The sequence below is a fragment of the Lupinus angustifolius genome, chromosome LG09 (genome assembly GCF_001865875.1).
Source record: "Lupinus angustifolius cultivar Tanjil chromosome LG09, LupAngTanjil_v1.0, whole genome shotgun sequence".
Lineage (NCBI taxonomy): Eukaryota > Viridiplantae > Streptophyta > Magnoliopsida > Fabales > Fabaceae > Lupinus > Lupinus angustifolius.
The window spans coordinates 10,457,570-10,480,343 of record NC_032017.1 but is presented as its reverse complement, the minus strand read 5'-3'; the positions used below and the strand labels follow the sequence as shown (position 1 = coordinate 10,480,343).

General features: G+C 35.9%; 1 protein-coding gene across 1 annotated transcript; it reads right to left on the bottom strand.

Moving 5' to 3' along the window:
- Positions 1-2,654, bottom strand: LOC109357527 (uncharacterized endoplasmic reticulum membrane protein C16E8.02). Its single transcript, XM_019601530.1, has 4 exons — positions 2,209-2,654; positions 811-873; positions 393-464; positions 1-312 (listed from the first exon to the last, which is right to left on the bottom strand). Exons 1-4 carry the CDS (start codon positions 2,536-2,538, stop codon positions 196-198), a joined length of 582 nt encoding a protein of 193 aa, XP_019457075.1. The 5' UTR covers positions 2,539-2,654; the 3' UTR covers positions 1-195.

The following is a 22,774-nucleotide window of genomic DNA, read 5'->3' as shown; positions in this document are numbered from 1 at the left end:
GGAAAAAAGGTCGATGAACTCTGAGTATTATTATTTTATATTTTCTTAGGAGCTCAGTAATAACTCCTTTAAGCTTGAATAATACTGACATAAGAGATCATAAATTACAATATCCAATAGTTTCAAGACATTGTCTTTATAAACACAAATCCTTTTTATTTGTTTTCCAACAACACTTGCGCATAACTTGTTCATTTAAGAAACTTTCTTTAGTTTCTTCTCCTGCCATTTTTTGATATCAGCTTCTATCCTTGTCGTCACCCTAGTATGAAAGCCTGGATACGGTTCGTATCCGAAAGATGATTGGAGAACCTGAAAAAGCCAACAGTATCATATTCACATTGCTTCAATTGTCACATAGATGACTACAAATAAATATGGGCCACAATTACCTCAAGCACCACGAAGAAAGGGGCCATAAGCAAAGCTTGAGCAAGGTTGTCCAAGAGAGCTGGTGCACGTTTCTATAAGAGGAAAAAAAGTTATAACTATATTGAAATGACCAACCATGTATCATGTTATATTAGTAACAGTGATTTAAATTTTGGACCGCATCACATGAAGCGGCCGCAATACTGTGGTTGTGGTGACCGCCGCAATACTGTGGTTGTGGTGACCGCCGCAACCACATCATACCGCAAGTGTGGTGTAACACCAAATCATAATGATGCGGTCGCATCGAGCCACAGCACCAACTGCATCAGAATGGGCCACAACGATCGCAATCACAATAATCGAAACAAAGAATGCAATCGCAATCGATACTGCAATTTAAATCACTAATTACTAATAATGAAATAAATCGATTACCTCAAAGACGCCATGACCAATAAATTGTCCAGTCCAACAAAATATCTGAGCAGCCAACACAACCTGAAAGAGTGTGTCATAAACATGTTACAAATTTGTCCAAAGCACACAAAATATAGATTTTCAGTACGAATCATGGCTTCTTTATAAGATTGCTTTGTTCTTCATTTTTCTCTTTAAAAAGGCCAAAAAACAGAAGCATACAAATTAAGATAAAAGAAACTGATGCTTAATTATGTAAAAAGATATGGATTTGCATTGAACGGTCCTGAGATGCATTGAACCCAATTCAGAAGTTACAATTCCCATCACTGTTGGTACCAAACTAGAAATCCGATTCTTGTTCAATCCGTTCCACTATTTAAAGAAAACCACATTTTTCAGCACATGTCAACATTAGGATGATTAAAGGGCAGTATCAAATTGTTTTTTTCCTCTCTCAAACATTCTGAAGAGATATTTTTTAAGCACTTCTCAACAATAAAATGACATAAGGTTAAAACAAAATATAAAACTCAAAATATGCTCTTTGGTGTCAAAAGCAGGAATGTAGACTACTTATTATCTTAGGAAGTTCTAGTACTTATAGATTAACTTTTGAACATTACACTGTATACATTTATCACTGTCTCCCCTTATTTTTCTTACTAACTTCTTTGTAAGAATGCAGTCAAGAATACAAATATTGTTCCATTGTTGTAACTTTTCTTGTACATTTTAGAACACCAACACTACTTATCTATATTTTTTCATTCATCCAATCATAATACAAGATATAAAAATAGGGATACAATCATTCAGAAAGTTGTAAAGATAAAGTTTCTCACTAAACATAGTTAAAGAGTGCTACTATTTTTAAAATCAATTTTAAAATTCAACACCGTATTTTAATAAAATTATACACTTTCCGATGCTTTTTCAAACTGTCAAAGTCCAGTGTCCCTGATCTGTTTTCCAAAAACAATGATCCAATTATTGATTAAATTATCAAAACGAACATGACATAGAAAAACCCCATTCATGAATGCTTTGTACAGATATTGGGAATATTAAACAAATTCAGCTCAGCTATCACGGCACAGAAATTAGAGATCCATCAAGTGGTTAGGTGGTTACAGCATAGGGTTTAAGGAATAGAATGATAAGGAGGAAGTTAAGGGTTAGTTTGGGAGTTGGATTTTGGAGGGGAATGAAGGGAAATGAAAGACTTGGGAGCAATGAAATACACTTCTGAGATGACTCTAAAGCCTTTCTTTCCCTCCAAAATCCAACTTCCAAACTAAACTTAAGACGTGTTTGAATTTCACCTATTAGAAATACTAACATACTAACATTTTCATATAAAAAAATTCGCACAGAAATTATATGAATATATGATTAAAAGAAGATATATAATACCTTCCAAGCGAGTGAATATCCGAGGGTATTAGCAACGAAACTGGCACCGACCCAGGCTAGTAAAGTGAGGAAAGCGGCAAAGGAGCCAGCTTTGATGTCCATAGCAGCGTAGAAAAGGGCGTAGACAACGGCGAACAAGAATCCGAAGTTGAGAACAAGAACAGGATGAGAGAAGGAGAACCCTGAGAAAAGAGGCGGAGTGAAATAGAAGAGAACGAGGGATGTGAAGAGAATTGGCCACACGAAGAGGACGTGGATGAGAACGTTGATCGGGTTGCTATGGTAAGCACCGTAGAAAGCGAAGTGCTTCTCTAGATCGAACAAACCCATTGGGGAATATTTGGAGAGGGAGAATAATTCGAGAAAATGAATTGTTTTTGTTGGGATGAAGGTTTCGGGAGAAGGTAACAAAATACGAATTAAGGGGTTTTCAATGTGGAATTGAAAAGAAGATATGGAATATGTTTCTTCAGACGAGTATGCGATGGACACAGGTCACACACGCTTCTTCGCCAGATATGGTCAGTCCACCTACTCTTCCGTGCGCAGACATCTTGACATATGATATTAAAATAGTAAATATTTTTAACAAGTTATATCTTTATTTATGTTTTAATTAAGAAAATACAAAAATATTGTCTTCTTTTTCCCTCACATTACAATACTATAGGGTAGTAATACTAGAAAAGATTTCAATTCAAATATAGTATGGGTAGCTTTCGAAATAAAAAAGGAATTCGAGAGTTCGGTTTAATAGGTGTGATGGTTGTTGCACAGGTTTGGCTGACCCTTTAGCCACTCAAATACACAAACCGTATAAAATTGTCTCGGTCGAAGAAGGCTAATTGAAGGAACAAAGGACCCTACCTTTTATGCTCTCCAAAGAGAGGAGCGCACAATTGTACAAATATCTCAAGTTAAAGATCACAAACTTTGTCTTATAAGTTAAAATTGAAGTATGTCACATTAAAGATAAAAACATTGTTTGCATAAGTTATAATTCAAGTGAGGTTACTCACTTTGATTTCCGCTCAAAGTGTTTGCACTCAGTATTTGGAGTCAAGTGTTTTCCTTAGTCTCTTTTTTATTTTCACTCAACTCTTCCTTTCTCACACAAGTGCTTCATTCTTAAGTATTTCTTCTTTATTTCACTCATTTTCTCCATTTAGAGATGGCAATGAGTATTGATGGGTCAGGGTACTACACTATTCGAACATGTCCCGTTTTGCAATTTTGGATTTGCGTTAGGGACCCGCATAATACCAGTTAGAATATGCTACCCAAAGATCTTTGAGTATCCTGCACTCGAGACTCGTACAGTTACCAATTGGAATATGCTACGCATAGGTCTTTGTGTACCCAAATGATCATGGGTATATAGAAATTCAATAAATATTTAAAATATTACAAACAACTTATACATTTATGCACGATTTTCCTATAATTGTGTGTGTTATTTTCGATGATCAAAAGAAGAAAAATCATACTAATAATTACAAAGCATAATTGAAGTACAAATACACAACTTTAAATTATCAGTTAAATATAATTATTTTACTAAAAACATAATTTAAAATAAGACAATAAAATATATTAAACTGCTTAGATTTCTCAATCAACATTGATATTTCAAGAGGAGTCAAAGTTTGTAAATTTGTTCTTCTATGTAGTTTTGATGAAGACAAAGATTTGAGAAAAAGTTGAAGATTGATTCAACTCAACAAACAAATAGCCGAAAACTCAAGGTCATCTAGAATTAGGAAATTCTTTTATATATTTTTAGAGTTCTAAGATGATTACTTAGTTTGAATCTAGAATAGGTAAATCGAGGATGAGAATCTCATAAAGCTAAAATTAAATAAAGCTTAAAATAAGAGAGTTCTTCATCCTGAAATGGGATATAGTCAAAGGATGCCATTATAACCAACCTACTAAGTTTTGATGAAGACAAACTGTTATATGGAAGCTTGAAGACTTGGACATCACAACAAACAACAAACCGAAAACTCAAGGTCAATATCATAGAACTTAGGATTGTTTTTATATATTCTAGAGTCCTAAGATGCTTGCCTAGAATTGAGTTTAGGTTAGGTAAACCCAAGATGGAAGTCTCACAAAAAGTCTAAAATGAAAGTCATATAGGTTGAGGCATCACATCTATATATATATATATATATGATAAGTAAGATTCATGTATTTGCATTAGACATACATGGTTTTGTGTATAAAGGAATTAATCATTTCAAAAATCATATTGCATGTTCCATCATCATACATGGTGTTTACCATATAGTTAGGAAAAATCATTTTCACACAATATTAATCGATTAACTTATTTGATAATCGATTAAGTCTTGTTGAAATCCATTAATCGATGAAAGAAAGATATAATCGATTAAAAGGAGTTATAGTAGCTAACCTCCCAGGATTTATGCATATTAATCAATTAAGCAAGTTATTAATCGATTAAGCCATAATTGAAAAACTGTTTTCAAGAAACACATTAATCGATTAACATGTCTTATAATCGATTAATACCAGTTGCAATTAGTTATGAACAAAAACTATTATTTGAAACATAACAAATCAATTTTTAATAGAGAAGTTTTCGCACTTTCAATTAACAATAAAAAGAATAGAAAGAAAGATAAACTCAAGATTCATAATGCTTAATTTTCAATGCTATCTTGTTGATCTTTGAGAAGTTTTTCTTAGATACATTTACAAGAGACAAAGTCTTTTCCAATGTACTAAACATTTTCATTCAGTTGAAAAACCTTGCATGGTTTCCACATTTAGTTTTAGGGCTGTTTGTGAGAACTTTTATCAAGGGTTATAAAGTCGAATTCAGAGTCTATATCTGCACAATTTTGTGAGCAAAGTAACTCAACGAATTTTATGTTATTTGAGGATAATTCTCGTGGTGTGTGGTATCATAACAAGTTGAGAATCAGTTGTCTTAACAAGGCAGAGAGTCTTAAATCGAGCAATAGTTTCGGCTGGGGATTCAAGAAGGAAGTTTCTGTCTAGGGTTATTGGAACTATGGTTGTAATTGAATATTCATTTCTAATAGTGAAGAAAAATATCTAAGATCAACCGGGAGGCCTGAATGTAGTTTGCAAGTGGACAGCAATTAACCAGGCTAAAAATCCTCGAGCACATTTTCTCTTTCCCTATCTCTTTACGTTTCTGTCTTTACTTGCTTTCTGAGTTTATTTGCATTATGTGATTAAGTGCTAATTTTTTTAATATGTTAATATTCACGAATCAATATTAGGATAGTAAAGATCAGGGTTCATCGATGTTTTCAAAATAAGAAAAGTCTATTTTTCAAAGAGTAAACAACTAGTATAATCGATTAACGAGCTAACCATAATCGATTAACACAACTGTCTTTAATCGATTAACCCTGTTAATAATCGATTAACTGCAACAACTTTGTATTTTGCGCAAAAATAAAAAAAAGCGAGATTAGTGATCTGCTACACCTATTCACCCCCCTCTAGGTGTGTTCTTACCTCACTAGTAACCAAGGAAGTGGTATCAGAGCTAGTAAGAAGGTGCGAGCTTGGCCACTTAATTCGTTGATCCTAGGGATTAATCACTATGGGTTCCACTAACTCTTTCGGAGGTGATGGCGCATCAATCAATCGTCCTCCGATTTTCAGTGGCGAGGGGTACACTTACTAGAAGGTGTGCATGTGAATCTTTATTGAGGCAATTGACACATAGATTGGGACTCTATTGTCAATGGTCCTTTTACTCCACTACACTTGGTGGATGGTGAGCCCAAAGAAAAACCAAAGGGATTGTGGACTGACGAAGAGAAACGTAAAGTCCAGCACAATCTCAAGGTAAAGAATATAATAACCTCCACCTTATTATACGATGAATTCTTTCGAGTGTCACAGTGCCTAAATGCAAAATATATGTGGGATACTTTGCAAGTAACATACGAAGGCACAAGTGAGGTTAAGCGTGCAAGATTGAATACGTTAACACACAAATATGAGTTGTTTCATATGTTTCTAAATGAATCGATTAATGAAATACAGAAAAGATTCACTAATATTGTTAATCATGTAATTGCTTTAGATAAGAGTTTTGCTATTGGTGAACTTACTAACAAAGTGTTGCATTGTCTTGATAGGAAATGACAACCCAATGTAACAACAATAATGGAGTTGAAAGACTTAGACACAATGCCTCTAGTAACTCTCTTTGGCAAACTCCAAGAGCACGAAATGGAGTTGGGACACTTAACAATGCATGAAGATTCAGACCGAAAGAAAAAGAGAATCTATGTAAAAGCTACATCATCACAACAACAAGAAGAGAGAGATGATGAAGATTCTGAGTCTGAATTGGATGATGAAATCTGAACTCTCCTAGTTAGAAAATTTGGCAAATTTCTCAAGAAGGATGGAGGGTTCAAGCGTTTTCAAAAGAAAGAGGCAAGTGATTCAACCAGAAGAGGCAAAATTCTCAAAGATCGTCTCATTTGCCATGAGTGTGGCAAACCAGGCCATATGAAATACCAATGTCTGAGTCACCTCAAGAAGGTTGAACATGATAAGAGAAACTCCCAATACTTTAAATCCAAGAAGGCCTACGTAGTATGGGATGTACCGGAGGACAAAACAACAACTAGCACATCCGATGAAGAGGAGACTGCCAAATTGTGCTTAATGGCAAATGCTCAAGAAATTGGCAGCACAAGCAATCCATATGACACGAGTGAGGTACCCTATTTTGACTTTTCTTCGTGTTCCGATGAGTCTCCTACTTATGATGAATTGTATAGTGCATTTATTGAGTTACATGAGGAGCTAAAGAAACTAGCAGTGGTAAATATAGATAGGAAACGAGTCATCATGTTGCATGAAAGTAAAATAACTAAAATGCAAGAGGAATTGAATGAATTAAAACTAGAAAATGAGACTCTAGATCTTATTTACTCTTCTGCCTCATGTAGTTGCGCCATTAAATTAATTGAGACTCCTATATGTGATAAATGCGATGATTTGAATGTTGAAATTTATGATTTAAAGGATAAATTCTTAAAATTAACATATAGTAGTTATAATCTGAACAACCTACTTGCTGCATCTAAAAATGTAGGTAATCATGGAGGTCTAGGCTATAAACCAAAGAATAAGAGAAAACCATATAAAAGACAAGTAGCTCACATGCATAATAGGTCCAATCATAACATGCCTACTTATTTTTAATGCGGTAAATATGGTCATACATCTATGTCATGCTACATTAGAAAATATGGAGTGCCTAGTGGCCAATATGTATGAATGCAAAAAGGACAAGACTCTTTGATTACTAACAAGAAAGGACTCAATATAACTTGGGTACCTAAACAAGGCAAGTAAATTGTTTTGCAGGTATGCCTTCGGACTCAAGGACAACACTAGTACTTGGACAGTAGATGTTCGAGGCATATGACGGGTGACAGATCAAAGTTCCTAGATCTCTCACTCAATGGTAAAGGTTATGTCACTTATGGAGACAACAATAGAGGAAAGATACTAGGCGTCAGAAGAATTGGAAATGCTTCACAAGCCATAATTGAGAACGTGTTGTATGTTGAAAGACTAGAGCACAACCTACAAAGCATTTTCCAGCTCTACGACAAAGGTGCCCTGGAAAATGCCTACACAAAGAACATAGAAACCAAGAAGGAGGTTCAGGATGATCAGAAAAGAAGTTCAGATCATCAAGAAATTTCAATGGTTTGGAAGACAAAGAAAGATCACTCGCTCGACAAGGTTATAGGTGATATCTCAACGGGAGTGGTAACCCGTAACAACACCCATGGCATCATCCTACTATCTCGACAAAGATGGAAAAGGTAAAGCAATTGAGGTAACAAAATATCATGGGATAATTGGTTCATTATGTATCTAACTTCTAGTCGCCCGATATAATGTTTAGTGTATCTATGTGCGCAAGATATCAAGCCTCACCTAAGGAATCTCATTTTAGTAATGTAAAACGTGTTATGAAATATCTTGAAGGAACATTGTCTGTAAGTTTATGGTATCCTAGGGATGCTTCATTTTCCCTAGTAGGACATTCTGATTCTGACTTTGCAGGATACATGTTGGACCGGAAAAGAACTAGTGGGACTTGCCATCTCTTGGGCAGCTCTCTAGTATCATGATATAGTAAGAAGCAAGGATGTGTTGCTTTGTCTACCGCCAAAGTGGAATATATTACCGCCAACATGTGTTGCGCTCAGATTTTATGGATGAAGCAACAACTATCAGACTTTGGCTTAAAACTAGTAAAAATACCGATAAAATGTGATAACACTAGTGCCATAAATCTATCAAAGAACCCTATTCTGCATTCTAGAACTAAGCATATAGAGATTAAACATCATTTTTTAAGAGATCATGTATAAAAAGATGACTGCATACTTGAATTTGTTGAAACCTCAAAGCAATTGGCGGATATTTTCACCAAGCCCTTTCTACAAAATACATTCTGTGTTACGCAGAGAACTTGACATACTTGATGAAAAATATCTAAACTAACTTGCTTTAGGGAAATTATGTGCCTTTGCTTGATCTTGAATATATGCTTATAAATGGTATATGTTATGAATGCATGCTTCCTTGTTTAGATTATCTTCATGAATGTTTTTATGCTTCCTTAGTGTGTCAAAATCCTTTAGGTTTGTGTTCTAGCAATAGCATTCTTGCATACTCTAAAAATCTCTAAAATGCACTGAAATTTGTGTTAAGTTCTCTGAATAATCGATTATTCTATGCCTTAATCATTTAATTCGAGTTCTAGTAACCAAAATAAATTTTCATCTTATGTTTTAATCGATTAACACACGACTTAATCGATTACTTGGGCTCAATATTTTGAAAATATGAAATTTTTATCTATTTAATCAATTAACGTGTTAATTAATCGATTACATGGGCTCCAAAGTTTCAAAGTTTGAAAATTTTAAGTTGGTTAATCGATTAACCAGTGCAGATAATCGATTAACAGTAGTCTTATATCATATTCAAGTGTCATTTTGGGTCATTTTCACGTAGAATCCTAATCTGTCTTTGCTTCCCCCCTTCTAAATCAATTCTCAAAATTGAGTGCTCCTATAAAAATCAATAGCAATTTCAAATACTATCTCATAGTTCCATCTTCCTACAATCCTCAATCTGTACAAATCTGAATCCTACACCATTTTCCCTCTTGAGAAACCCTAAACCCCGAATTCGGAAAATTGATTATTGAATCGATTTTATCAGTATTATACCTAAAAGTATGAGTGAACCATGCAATATGAGAGTGAAGCACACTGCTAAACAAGAAAAAGGTGGGGGAAAAGGTTCCTCTTTGGCTCAAGGTGGAAGAAAGAGCCATGGTTGAAAGTGTGCATGTCAAGAGGAACACTTTGGAAAGCTCTCCTTGAACGTCATGGTTTTGATGAGGACAACTAGTGCCTAAAAGTGCTTGAAGATAACCAACAAATCAACGTGCTTAAGTCTTTTATTTGGTACTAGGCTTAGACTAGATTCTAGTTTAAGTTGAGTCGAAGGCTTAGGGCACCTAATACATGTCTCATATGCATTTATCTTTTAAATCATTTCATCCATGAGATATGTCATTTCATAATATGTTCATGCATTACATAAATACATGTATATGTGCATTCTAGGCATAAAACTAAGTGTTAAACATGTATTATCTAAGTGCATAACATATTTGATGTTTTCTATTTGAAAATACACATTTTATTTACTGCTAATCGATTAACCATACATTTAATCGATTAACCCAACTGCTGTGAAAAGTGGTTGCTACTGGAACACATTTTTAAATGCTGTTAATCGATTAAGGCTTTACGTTAATCGATTAACCTAACTGATTTTTAAGTTGTTGAAACTGAAAAACTGAAAAACAGAATCAGTTATAATTTTTAGTCCCGTTAATCGATTAAGAAGGCATTTAATCGATTATCTGGGGTTCTGGACTGATTCTTTATAAACTGCGTTTTCAGAATTAATCTCATAAGTTGCATGTTGCATTTATTAGAGAGTTAGAGCATTCTACGTGTTAATTGTTGCATCTATTTGTTAAGTGCATTAGTGAGTTTAGAAATGAGAGATTCCTTGCTTTAGGATTGAGTGCATTTCATGTTATAATCTCTCATGTTTTCCCTCACATGTTCATGCATATTTTGATGCGTTTTTCATGAAGTTTATGATTCTGTAACTTCTGTTTTCATAACTAATACTTGTCATTTCACATGAGTTTGTGTTAGATGTGCATTAGAGTAAAGCCTTCTTGTTATATTTGAGCTTAGGAATAGCTTAATTTTACTCTTGTAATTCTTGAATAAATTGTTGTAAAGGGAATCTCTTGGTGTCGTATCACCAGTAGAGATTGTGTGTTTCTTCATAGCTTAGAGTGTAAGAAAAGGAAAGAACGAGAGATTCTTTGGCTGGGGCTACGCCGAAAGAAACGTTTTCTTTATCGGTAGGAAGGGAGTCAAACCATTGGATAGTTTCTTTGATTTCTTGTCATTTGCTAAGTGTTGTAATTGGATAATGTGTTTGTAAATTACATTGATTCGATTATAGTGAAGGAAATCTCCCAAGTCAGCCGGGAGGCCTGGATGTAGTTTGCAGTGGACAGCAAACGAACCAGGATAAAAATTCGAGTTGCAGGATTTGTTTCTCTCTCTCTCTTTACTGTTTTCAATCGATTAATTTGTATATTTGATTCAACTAATACATTCTGTTCATTTGTTGTACTGCAAGCTATTCTGATATACAAATTTGTAAGCTCTGTATTCGTTCTGTTATCGGTTATCTGTTTCGCATTTAATCGTTTCTGTAATTGCTTACTGGTTCTGTTTAATCGATTAATATTCCTGTGTTAATCGATTATACTGTTTCTATTAATCGATTAAAATAGTTTCTGTTTAAAACTGTTTTTTGTGTTAATCGATTAAGACTGTGCTTATAATCGATTATCCTTTTCTCCTTAATCGATTAAATAGGGTTGATTCAGCATTAAGTGTTGATTTGCGAAAAGCGGTAATTCTAACCGCGACACCTATTCAACCCCCCCCTTCTAGGTGTATTGTAACCACTGATACCTAACAAGTGGTATCAGAGCTAGTACGAAGTGCTAGCTCAACCGCGTATTCGTGATCCTAAAGGGAAAAGGAATGGGTTCTTCAAATCCATTTGGTGGTGATGGGTCATCCATTAATCGACCACCAATATTCAGTGGTGAAGGGTATGCCTACTGGAAAGTGCGCATGCAAATTTTTATTGAGGCCATAGACTCGGATATTTGGGAATCCGTAGTCAACGGCCCTTACGTTCCACAACATCTTGTGGACGATCAACCTAAAGATAAACCGAAAAGTTTATGGACCGATGATGAGCGCAAAAAGGTCCAGCATAACCTGCGCGCCAAAAACATCATCACATCGGCCCTATCATATGATGAATTCTTTAGGGTCTCGCAGTGCCATAATGCGAAAGAAATGTGGGACACTTTACAAGTGACTCACGAAGGCACTAGCGAAGTCAAGCGCGCAAGATTGAACGCGCTGACCCACGAATATGAGTTGTTTCGCATGTTACCAAGCGAATCAATATGTGATATGCAAAAGCGATTCACTCATATTGTCAACCATTTAGTTGCTCTCGACAAATCATTTGCTAGAGGTGAACTAACTAATAAAGTTTTGCGTTGTCTTGACAGGAGATGGCAACCAATGGTGACTGCAATTGTTGAGTCTCAAGATTTGAACTCTATGCCTTTAGCTACTTTAATTGGAAAGCTTCAAGAGCACGAAATGGAGCTGGGTCGCTTGACCATGAATGAAGAATCAGACCGGAAGAAGAAGAGCATCACATTGAAGGCCACGACCTCCAAAGAAAAAGAAGAGAAAATTGATGATGAATCTGATTCCGATCTAGATGATGAAACTATGGGTCTCCTAGTCCGAAAATTTAGCAAATTCATTAAAAGAAAAGGAGGACTCAAAAAGTTTCAAAAGAAGGAAGCGAAAGAGTCAACCAGTAAAGGCAAGAATAACAAGGATCGCTTCACTTGCCATGAGTGTGGAAAAGTAGGGCACATGAGGTTTCAGTGTCCAACCTACCTAAAGAAGGTTGATTCAGAAAAGAGCACTCCCAGGGACTTCAAATCCAAGAAAGCTTACATCGTTTGGGATGTACCTGAGGAGGAGTCGACATCAAGCACCTCAAGTGAGGAGGAGTCAGCAAAGCTGTGTCTGATGGCCAGATCTGACATCAATACAAATTCAGACTCATGCAAGGGCAATGATGAGGTATATTCTGACACCTCATCCACTTCGGATGATTCACCTCCTTATGATGTATTGTATGATGCTTATGTCGAGTTGCATGACGAATTAAAGAAATTGGCTAGAATTAACATTGATAGGAAAAGGATAATCCTAATAAACGAACAAAAAATAAGCCAATTGCAAAAAGAATTAGATGAATTAAAACTGGAAAATGAAACTTTAGATCTCATCTATTCTTGTAGCTCATGTAACTGCTCTGCTAATAACTTATGTCAAAAACCTGTCTGTGAGACTTGCGAGACTTTGCAAGAGGACAATTTTAAACTAAATGAAAAACTCACACGTCTCACAAACAGTAAACTGCAATTAGATAACCTGCTTAATCAAACTAGAAATGTTGGTGATCGAACTGGTCTAGGTTATACTCGCACTGCTAAAAAGAAGCGACCATATAGAAAACCGGTAGCTCAAGCTAAAAACAAATATCATAAGCATTCTCCTACTTGTTTTTATTGTAACACATATGGTCATACTTATCATTCATGCTATATCAAAAAGTATGGTATACCTAGCGGAGTTTATGTATGGAAAAAGAAGGGAGATAATTCCCTAATCACTAACAGAAAAGGACCCAACACCAATTGGGTACCTGAGAAAAGTAAGTAATCTATTTTGCAGGTATGTCTCCGAACACATGGACAAAAATGGTACTTAGATAGTGGGTGTTCGAGGCATATGACAGGTGATAGATCAAATTTCCTGGATCTCTCACTTAAAGGAAAAGGATACGTCACTTATGGAGACAACAACAAGGGAAAGATACTCGGCACAGGAACAGTTGGTAACTCATCCCAAACTCTGATTGATAATGTCCTTTATGTTGAAGGACTAGAACATAACTTGTTGAGTATAAGCCAACTCTGCGATAAAGGTAATCGTGTATCCTTCGATTCTGATTGTTGTGTCATTCGTGATATTTTATCTAATAACGTTAAATTTGTTGGTCACCGTATAAATAATATTTACATGGTTAATTTGGACGATGTCACTACATTATTTTCAAAATGCCTTATTTCTAAAGAAGATGACATCTGGCTATGGCATAGACGTGTTGCACATATCCATATAAAGCATCTAGATAAATTATCATCAAACGAACTAGTTGAGGGGCTACCAAAATTGAATTTTAAAACTAAAGAAATTTGTGACACTTGTCAAAAGTGTAAACAAACCAAAAACTCTTTTAAAAATAAAAATGTGATATCCACCTCAAGACCTTTGGAGCTACTCCATATGGACTTGTTTGGACCATCACAAATCATGAGTTTTGGTGGTAGTTACTACGCTCTAGTTATTGTTGATGATTTCTCTAGATTTACATGGACATTGTTTTTATCATCAAAAAGCGACGCGTTCAAAAATTTTAAAAATCTTGCCAAGCAAATCCAAAACCAACTTAACCTAAAAATAATATATATACGAAGTGATCACGGGGGAGAATTTGAGAACTTTCAGTTCGACAAATTCTGTGATAAGCATGGCATTTTGCATCAGTTCTCTGCTCCTCGCACTCCACAACAAAATGGAGTTGTAGAGAGGAAAAATCGTGTTTTAGAAGAATTAGCGAGAACCATGCTTAACGAAAGTAATACCCCCAAGTACTTCTGGGCTGATGCAGTTCATACTGCATGCTATGTTATAAATCGAGTACTCTTAAGGCCAAACTTGAACAAAACTCCTTATGAACTTTTAAAAGGCCGCAAACCAAATATATCCCATCTTCACGCTTTCGGTTGCAAATGTTTTATATTAAATAATGGAAAGCGGGCCTTAGGGAAATTCGACTCTAAAGCCGATGAGGGAATATTTTTGGGATACTCGATTCATAGCAAAGCGTTCAGAGTCTTTAACAAATATTTAATGCAAGTTGAAGAGTCTATCCATGTACAGTTTGACGAATCTTCTCCAAAAGAGAAGAGAAAGGTCGTTTCTGATGATGTTGCAGGTGCTTTGGAAGAAGCATACTCCAAGGACATGGATAATGAAAAAGGAGCCAATGATGAAGGTCAAATCGAACCTCAAGAGCACTCAGACATGCCTACCGTGTGGAAAACAAAGAAAGCTCACCCAATTGATAAAGTTATAGGTGACATATCTACGGGAGTGGTAACCCGTAGTTCCTTACGAAATTTCTGTAATTTTGTAGCTTTTGTATCGCAAATTGAGCCTAAGACCGTTGATGAGGCCATTGAGGATGTACACTGGGGTATAGCTATGCAAGAAGAGCTAAACCAGTTTGAGCGCAATCATGTGTGGGACTTGGTCCCCAAACCTAATGATCATCCCGTAATTGGTACTCGATGGGTCTTCAGAAATAAACTTGATGAATCTGGCTTAATAATTCGAAATAAAGCACGTTTGGTGGCCAAAGGCTACAACCAGGAGGAGGGTATCGATTATGACGAAACCTACGCTCCTGTAGCCAGACTAGAGGCCATCAGAATGCTTCTTTCCTTTGCATCTTTAATGAACTTCAAACTCTTTCAAATGGATGTAAAAAGCGCCTTCCTGAATGGATACATTCAAGAAGAAGTTTATGTTGACCAACCGCCTGGTTTTGAAAATTTTAAATATCCGAACCATGTTTACAAACTTAAAAAGGCACTATATGGTCTCAAACAAGCTCCTAGAGCTTGGTATGACAGACTTAGTACCTTTCTTTTAGAAAAAGGGTTCGAGAGAGGCTTGGTTGACACAACGCTTTTTATTAGAAAATCAGAAAATCATGTTCTGCTTGTACAAATCTATGTAGATGACATAATATTTGGATCTACTAATGATATCTTGTGTAGAGAATTTTCTGAGATGATGCAGGGGGAGTTCGAAATGTCTATGATGGGAGAACTCACATTCTTTCTAGGATTGCAGATAAAGCAGCTAGAAAGTGGGATATTCATCCATCAGGCGAAATACTGCAAAGAGCTACTCAAGAAATTTGAAATGGACAAATGTAAGGAAGCTTCCACACCTATGGCATCTGCTTGCTACTTAGACAAAGATGAGAAAGGAAAAGCAATCGAGGTAACGAAGTATCGTGGTATGATTGGGTCTTTACTTTACTTAACTGCAAGTAGACCTGATATCATGTTCAGTGTATGCATGTGTGCGAGATATCAATCATCACCTAGAGAATCACACTATATAACTGTTAAAAGAATCATGAGATATCTAAAAGGAACTATTAACATGGGATTATGGTATCCTCGGGATGCCTCACTATCCTTGGTGGGTTATTCCGATTCCGATTTCGCCGGATGTAAGTTGGATCGGAAAAGCACTAGTGGTACTTGCCACCTATTGGGCAGTTCATTAGTAGCATGGCACAGCAAGAAGCAAGCCTGTGTTGCTTTGTCCACCGCTGAAGCGGAATACATTGCCGCTGGTGTGTGTTGCGCTCAAATCCTTTGGATGAAGCAGCAACTTAAGGACTTTGGTCTTAAACTTGAAAAGATCCCAATAAAATGCGATAATACAAGTGCCATTAACCTATCCAAGAATCCCGTTTTGCATTCTAGAACAAAGCATATAGAAATTAGACATCATTTTTTGCGTGACCATGTACAAAAAGGTGACTGTGTTCTTGAATTTGTGGAAACATCTAAACAGTTAGCAGATATTTTCACCAAGCCCCTTCCCAGGGATACCTTCTATGTTCTAAGGAGAGAACTAGGAATTCTTGATGAACAATATCTTGTTTAAAAATTGTTTAGCTGTTTGCATAAATTGTCTTGCTTCTCTATGCCTATGTGTTTCATGTTTGAATGATATATGTTAAAAATGCAAAAATATATCTCTTGATTAACTTCTTAATGTGATTATATATGTCTCGATAAATCTGTAATAATGCATACGTGTGTCCTAAAAAGTCGAAACCACTCTGCTGCCTAAAAACGAAATTTTCTCTGATTTAATCGATTATGCCAATAGTTAATCGATTACCTGGGCTTCATTTCTGGAAAATTCAAATTTTCTAAAACTTAATCGATTAAACAGCCCGTTAATCGATTACCTGGGCAATATTTTTTGAAAATTCAAATTTTAACACTGTTTTAATCGATTAAACCATCCCGTTAATCGATTAAAACCAGTACGTTAAAGGCAAACAGTGTCTCGGTTTTGCACTTTTTCTGACTTTTTCTCAACCTCTTTGTACCTTGATTTTCTGAAACAGCAACAATACTAATCCAGGTGCAATAGGATTAAGTAAACCTCATCCTAAACCTCTCAAACCTTCCGAAATCGCTCTATTTCATCCGAAATCCACCCAATTCCGAATCATCCAATCCAAACCCTAGGTTAAGCTTTACCCCCTCTGTTCATCAATCTCAATTTCGGGTTCAACATCTTCAATGGAGCAGAGTCGTCCAAAGCGGGTCAAGACTACAGCTACGCGCATTCAAAGAAGGGAAACCGACTCACCCTCCACTCGGGACCGCGGTGACCCCTATTATTCCCTCATTTTGCAAGAGACCCGGTTGGCAAAATTTCAAGGCCGCAAGCCTACATACATCAGGTATGCCGACTTAACCTGGTTAGCGGAACAAAACTTTAGTTTTCCGCATGACATGGAGGCTCAAGGAGCCGTTCAGTTTTTGGAATTGAAGGGACGCGTATACCCTGCTCTAGTTAGGGAATTTTACGCTAATTTTAGATACAAGGATGGCAAATATTGGTCCATGATTTCCGGTAATTTGTTTGAGATGAGTGAGGATTTATTTCTGAATGTTGGAGGTTTATCGTCGTCTGGTTTTGGAATAGGGGACTGTTCTTGGGTCAAGGACAATTTTGATCCCGTTGATGTGTACAAGTCATTCCTTCGGGGCCCTCATCTGTATATTCAGGGTCAACTGACCAAGGCAGGGTCACTTTCTGTTGAGAACAGGTTATTGCATTATGTTATTGCTTACATATTAGTGCAGCGGAACACTAATCATGCACAGCCTACTGTGAATGATTTGCGTTTCATGTACGCTGTAAAGAATAACGTGATGATCAATTGGCCTGAGGAGATTCTGAAAATCATGAACAGCGTTTCATTGTCTCAGTCCAAGCTGCTCCCGTATAGCATTTTCATATCCCGCATTGTTGATTATTTGCGCATTGACATTTCTGATACCATCATTACTGAGTACACTGATAAAGATCACTTGGTGGGTGAGAGTCTCATTCATAAGATGGGAATTTACAAGTATGGTACTACATGGCAGTATCAGGAGGACTATACCACCTTTGATCTGGACTTGTCGGATAATGAGCATCAGGAGGATTTGGGTAATCAGAATGCAACTAATCAGGGGGAGTCGTCTGGAACAGCACCTCAGAGCTCTGTGTTTGGTTTAGCTCAGATGGAAGCCATGGAACAACGACTTAACAACCGCATGGATCTGCACTTCCAAGGGCTGAAGGACTCTTATTTTGCAGGTATGGAGCAATACGAGGAACGTCAGAATGCCTACACCGATAACAAAATTCAGGAGCTGAGGACTATGATTCAGTCTACCGCTGAGGCTCAGAATGCCATGTTCTGCTCAGAATTTCAGAAGCTGTCTATGCTTATCCAGGGAAATCAGAACACTGCTGTGCCTGATGATCAGCCTGTCTATCCTCCGCCTCAACCTTAGTTTAGCTGACCTTAGACCTAGGTTATCCTATCCTTAGGTTTATTTTTATCTTGTGGCACCTTCTGGATTTAGTTATCGTTGTTGCTTTCAGAACTGATTCGTATTTTGCTATTTGTCTTTTATTTGACTTTATGGCCTGTACTATTTCATGACTTTCTTTACTCTTTATGCTATGCAAATGTTTGTGTTTTTGCTATAATTATGTCAAAATAGCTTATTTGCCTTAGTGAATGGATCTTGATCATTTGAGATTTAATAATGCTTACAATGCTTAATATTTGATTAAATCTTGCATGCCATTCTCACTTCTTATTAGCTATTTTTTGTCCAATAAAGCGCATTTGTTCAATTTACCCATAAATGAAACAGGTTAATTTGTTAAAACCCAAATTAATTCATTAACATTGTTTTATGATTAACTAATATCTCTTCCTAGCTTTTTTGACCTGGGTTATCTTTTTGATAATGTCAAAAGGGGGAGAAAGGTTGTTTTGTTGCTTCTCAATTGTGCAGGTTGATCGTTATAACAGCTTCCGATAAATGTGCGCATTCCATCAACCTTGCCAACACAATCTTCAAGCTTATTCATCAAGCAATTGTTACTTTAAAATTGATGAACTTGATGTAGAGTTTGTCATCATCAAAAAGGGGGAGATTGAAAGTGTGCATGTCAAGAGGAACACTTTGGAAAGCTCTCCTTGAACGTCATGGTTTTGATGAGGACAACGTGTGCCTAAAAGTGCTTGAAGATAACCAACAATCCAACGTGCTTAAGTCTTTTATTTGGTACTAGGCTTAGACTAGTTTCTAGTTTAAGTTGAGTCGAAGGCTTAGGGCACCTAAAACATGTCTCATATGCATTTATCTTTAAATCATTTCATCCATGAGATATGTTCATTTGATAATATGTTCATGCATTACATAAATACATGTATATATGCATTCTAGGCATAAAACTAAGTGTCAAACATGTATTATCTAAGTGCATAACATATTTGATGTTTTCTATTTGAAAATACATATTTTATTTAGTGTTAATCGATTAACCATACCTTTAATCGATTAACCCAACTGCTGTGTAAAGTGGTTGCCACTGGAACACGTTTTTGTAATGCAGTTAATCGATTAAAGGTTTACGTTAATCGATTAACCTAACTGATTTTTAAGTTGTTGAAACTGAAAAACTGAAAAACAGAATCAGTTATGATTTTTAGTCCCGTTAATCGATTAAGAAGGTATTTAATCGATTATCTGGGGTTCTGGACTGATTCTTTATAAACTGCGTTTTCAGAATTAATCTCATAAGTTGCATGTTGCATTTATTAGAGAGTTAGAGCATTCTACGTGTTAATTGCTGCATCTATTTGTTAATTGCATTAGTGAGTTTAGAAATGAGAGATTCCTTGCTTTAGGATTGAGTGCATTTCATGTTATAATCTCTCACGTTTTCCCTCACATGTTCATGCATATTTTGATGCGTTTTTTCATGAATTTTATGATTCTGTAACTTCTGTTTTCATAACTAATACTTGTCATTTCACATGTGTTTGTGTTAAATGTGCATTAGAGTAAAGCCTTCATGTTGTATTTGAGCTTAGGTATAGCTTAATATTACTCTTGTAATTCTTGTATAATTGTTGTGAAAGGGAATCTCTTGGTGTCGTATCACCAGTAGAGATTGTGTGTTACTTCATAGCTTCAAGTGTAAGAAAAGGAAAGAACGAGAGATTCTTTGGGTGGGGCTACACCGAAAGAAACGTTTTCTTTATCGGTAGGAAAAGAGTCAAACCATTGGATAGTTTCTTTGATTTCTTGTCATTTGCTAAGTGTTGTAATTGGATAATGTGTTTGTAAATTACATTGATTCGATTATAGTGAAGGAAATCTCCCAAGTCAGCCGGGAGGCCTGGATGTAGTTTGCAGTGGACAGCAAACGAACCAGGATAAAAATTCGAGTTGCAGGATTTGTTTCTCTCTCTCTCTTTACTGTTTTCAATCGATTTAATTTGTATATTTGATTCAACTAATACATTCTGTTCTTTTGTTGTATTGCAAGCTATTCTGATATACAAATTTGTAAGCTCTGTATTCGTTCTGTTATCGGTTATTTGTTTCGCATTTAATCGTTTCTGTAATTGCTTACTGGTTCTGTTTAATCGATTAATATTCCTGTGTTAATCGATTATACTGTTTCTATTAATCGATTAAAATAGTTTCTGTTTAAAACTGTTTTTTGTGTTAATCGATTAAGACTGTGCTTATAATCGATTATCCTTTTCTCCTTAATCGATTAAATAGGGTTGATTCAGCATTAAGTGTTGATTTGCGAAAAGCGGTAATTCTAACCGCGACACCTATTCCCCCCCCCCTTCTAGGTGTATTGTAACCACTGATAACTAACAATGGTGACCCCTATTACTCTCCCATTTTTCAAGAAGCTAGGTTGGCCAATTTCCAAGGTCAAAAGCAAACATACATCCGCTATGACAATGGCTGGTTGAACAAGGTTTTCAATTCCCACATGGTTTGGAGAATGAAGGAGTGAATAAGTTTTTGGAATTAAAAGGTAAAATAAATCCTTCGCTCATCTAGGAATTTTATAGCAACTTTAGGTATACGGATGGGGTTTATTCTTCAATGGTAATGGGGAAGATGATAATTCTGGATGAGGAATTGCTTTTGGATGTTGGAGGCATGACTAGTGATGGACCAATGTTAGGAGATTGTAACAATGAGTTGTGGGAATCATTTCATGTTGTTGAGATGTACAAGCCATGCCTAGGCCTCACTTGTTTGTGCAAGGAGAATTGACCAAAGCATGATCATTGTCTGTTAAAAACCGGCTCTTACACAACTTGATTGCATATATTTTAGTTTAGAGGAATACTAACCACGCTCAACCCACAATCAATGATCTCAAGCTTATGTTCACCATAAGAGAAGGCATTGTAGTAAATTGGCCTTCAGAAATCTTGAAAGTTATGCATGGCATAGGTTCATCTTCATCAAGGTTGCTTGCATATGGAATTTTCATCTCCCATGTCATTGACTATTACGAGATTGACACATCAGATTTGGACACTATTACTACAAACTCCCGAGAGCCCCTTGTAGGTGATAATCTTATTCGCAAGATGGGAATTTACTAGTATGTTAATGAATGGAAATATCAAGAGGATCACAATGCCAAAGTGAATAAAGACTTTCCAAATGAAGACAATGCTGCGAATCCTAGTGAGCCTAACCCCGAGCAACCACCAACCGAGGCATATGCTGAGCCTCAAGAACCATCTTTTGGGCTTGCTCACTTGGATGTTATGGAACAACGCCTCAATGCACGTATCATTTTCAAACTATGAGGGATTCCACGGCCTGTGAATTCTAGCAGCAACAACAAAGGTTGTCCGAAGACCTTGAACACATCATCTTCATTGTGCATGCCACATATGGCTCATCCCAACCACCACCTCGTCAAGATTAGCCTAGATAAGATTTTCTACAGTGTATAGGGTGTGTGTGTATGCTTTGGATATTATCTTTTAATATTTATTGTATTTTGGTTGTATTTTTCTATTTTGTTTTCTACTTATATACTCGCTGCACTTATTTTGTAATGTCTCGTATAACTTTGTTAATAACTTGGATTATGTTTTCAATTATTGCGTGAGCCTTTGATTTTATCTACATGTGTATATCTACTATTGAATGGTTAATATGTTCTGTATGTGCCTTAATCATAACCATTGATCATTCTATGAAATTCATGTCAAACTTACACGAATAAATATATCTCGCAATCAATTCATGTCTTAATATGTTTTTATTATTAAATAATCGATTAACTCCATATAATAATCGATTAATGCTAAACTCTGTGCACATGTTCAATTATTTCTAGTCTGCTTAATCGAATATCCTTGATTACTTAATCGATTAAGATCAGTAAATTTTGTATAAATCTTTCTTTGCTTTTGGACAAGATTTCTGCTTATTAATCGACTACGCAAGTTATTAATCGATTAAGCCATAACTGAAAAACTATTTTCAAGAGACACGTTAACCGATTAACATGCCTTATAAGTGATTAATCCCAATTGCAATCAGTTATGAAAAACAACTGTGATTTGAAATAGAACAAATAAGTTTTTAATAGAGAAGTTTTCGGACTTTCAATTAACAACAAAAAGAATATAAAGAAAGAAAAACTAAAGATTCATAGTGCTTAATTTTCAAGGCTATCATTTTTTATCTTTGAGAAGTTTTTCTTGCATACATTTAGAAGAGAGAAAAGAGAGAGAAAATAGAGAAAGTCTTTTCCAATGTGCTAAACATTTTCATTCAGTTGAAAAACCTTGCATGGTTTCCACATTTAGTTTTAGGGTTGTTTGTGAGAACTTATGTCAAGGGTTATAGAGCCGAATTTAGAGTCTATATCCACACAATTTTGTGTGCAAAGTAACTCGACGAATTTTCTGTTATTTGAGGATAATTCTCGTGGTGTGTGGTATCATAACAAGTTGAGAATCAGTTGTCTTAACAAGGCATGGAGTCTTAAATCGAGCG

Excerpts from the sequence above, each read along its gene's own strand:
- LOC109357527 (XM_019601530.1), bottom strand. The coding sequence starts at position 2,538 with ATGGGTTTGTTCGATCTAGAGAAGCACTTCGCTTTCTACGGTGCTTAC. Across the intron at positions 874-2,208 it reads GATATTCACTCGCTTGGAAG|GTTGTGTTGGCTGCTCAGAT; the intron begins GTATTATATATC and ends ACACTCTTTCAG. Across the intron at positions 465-810 it reads TTGGTCATGGCGTCTTTGAG|AAACGTGCACCAGCTCTCTT; the intron begins GTAATCGATTTA and ends TTCCTCTTATAG.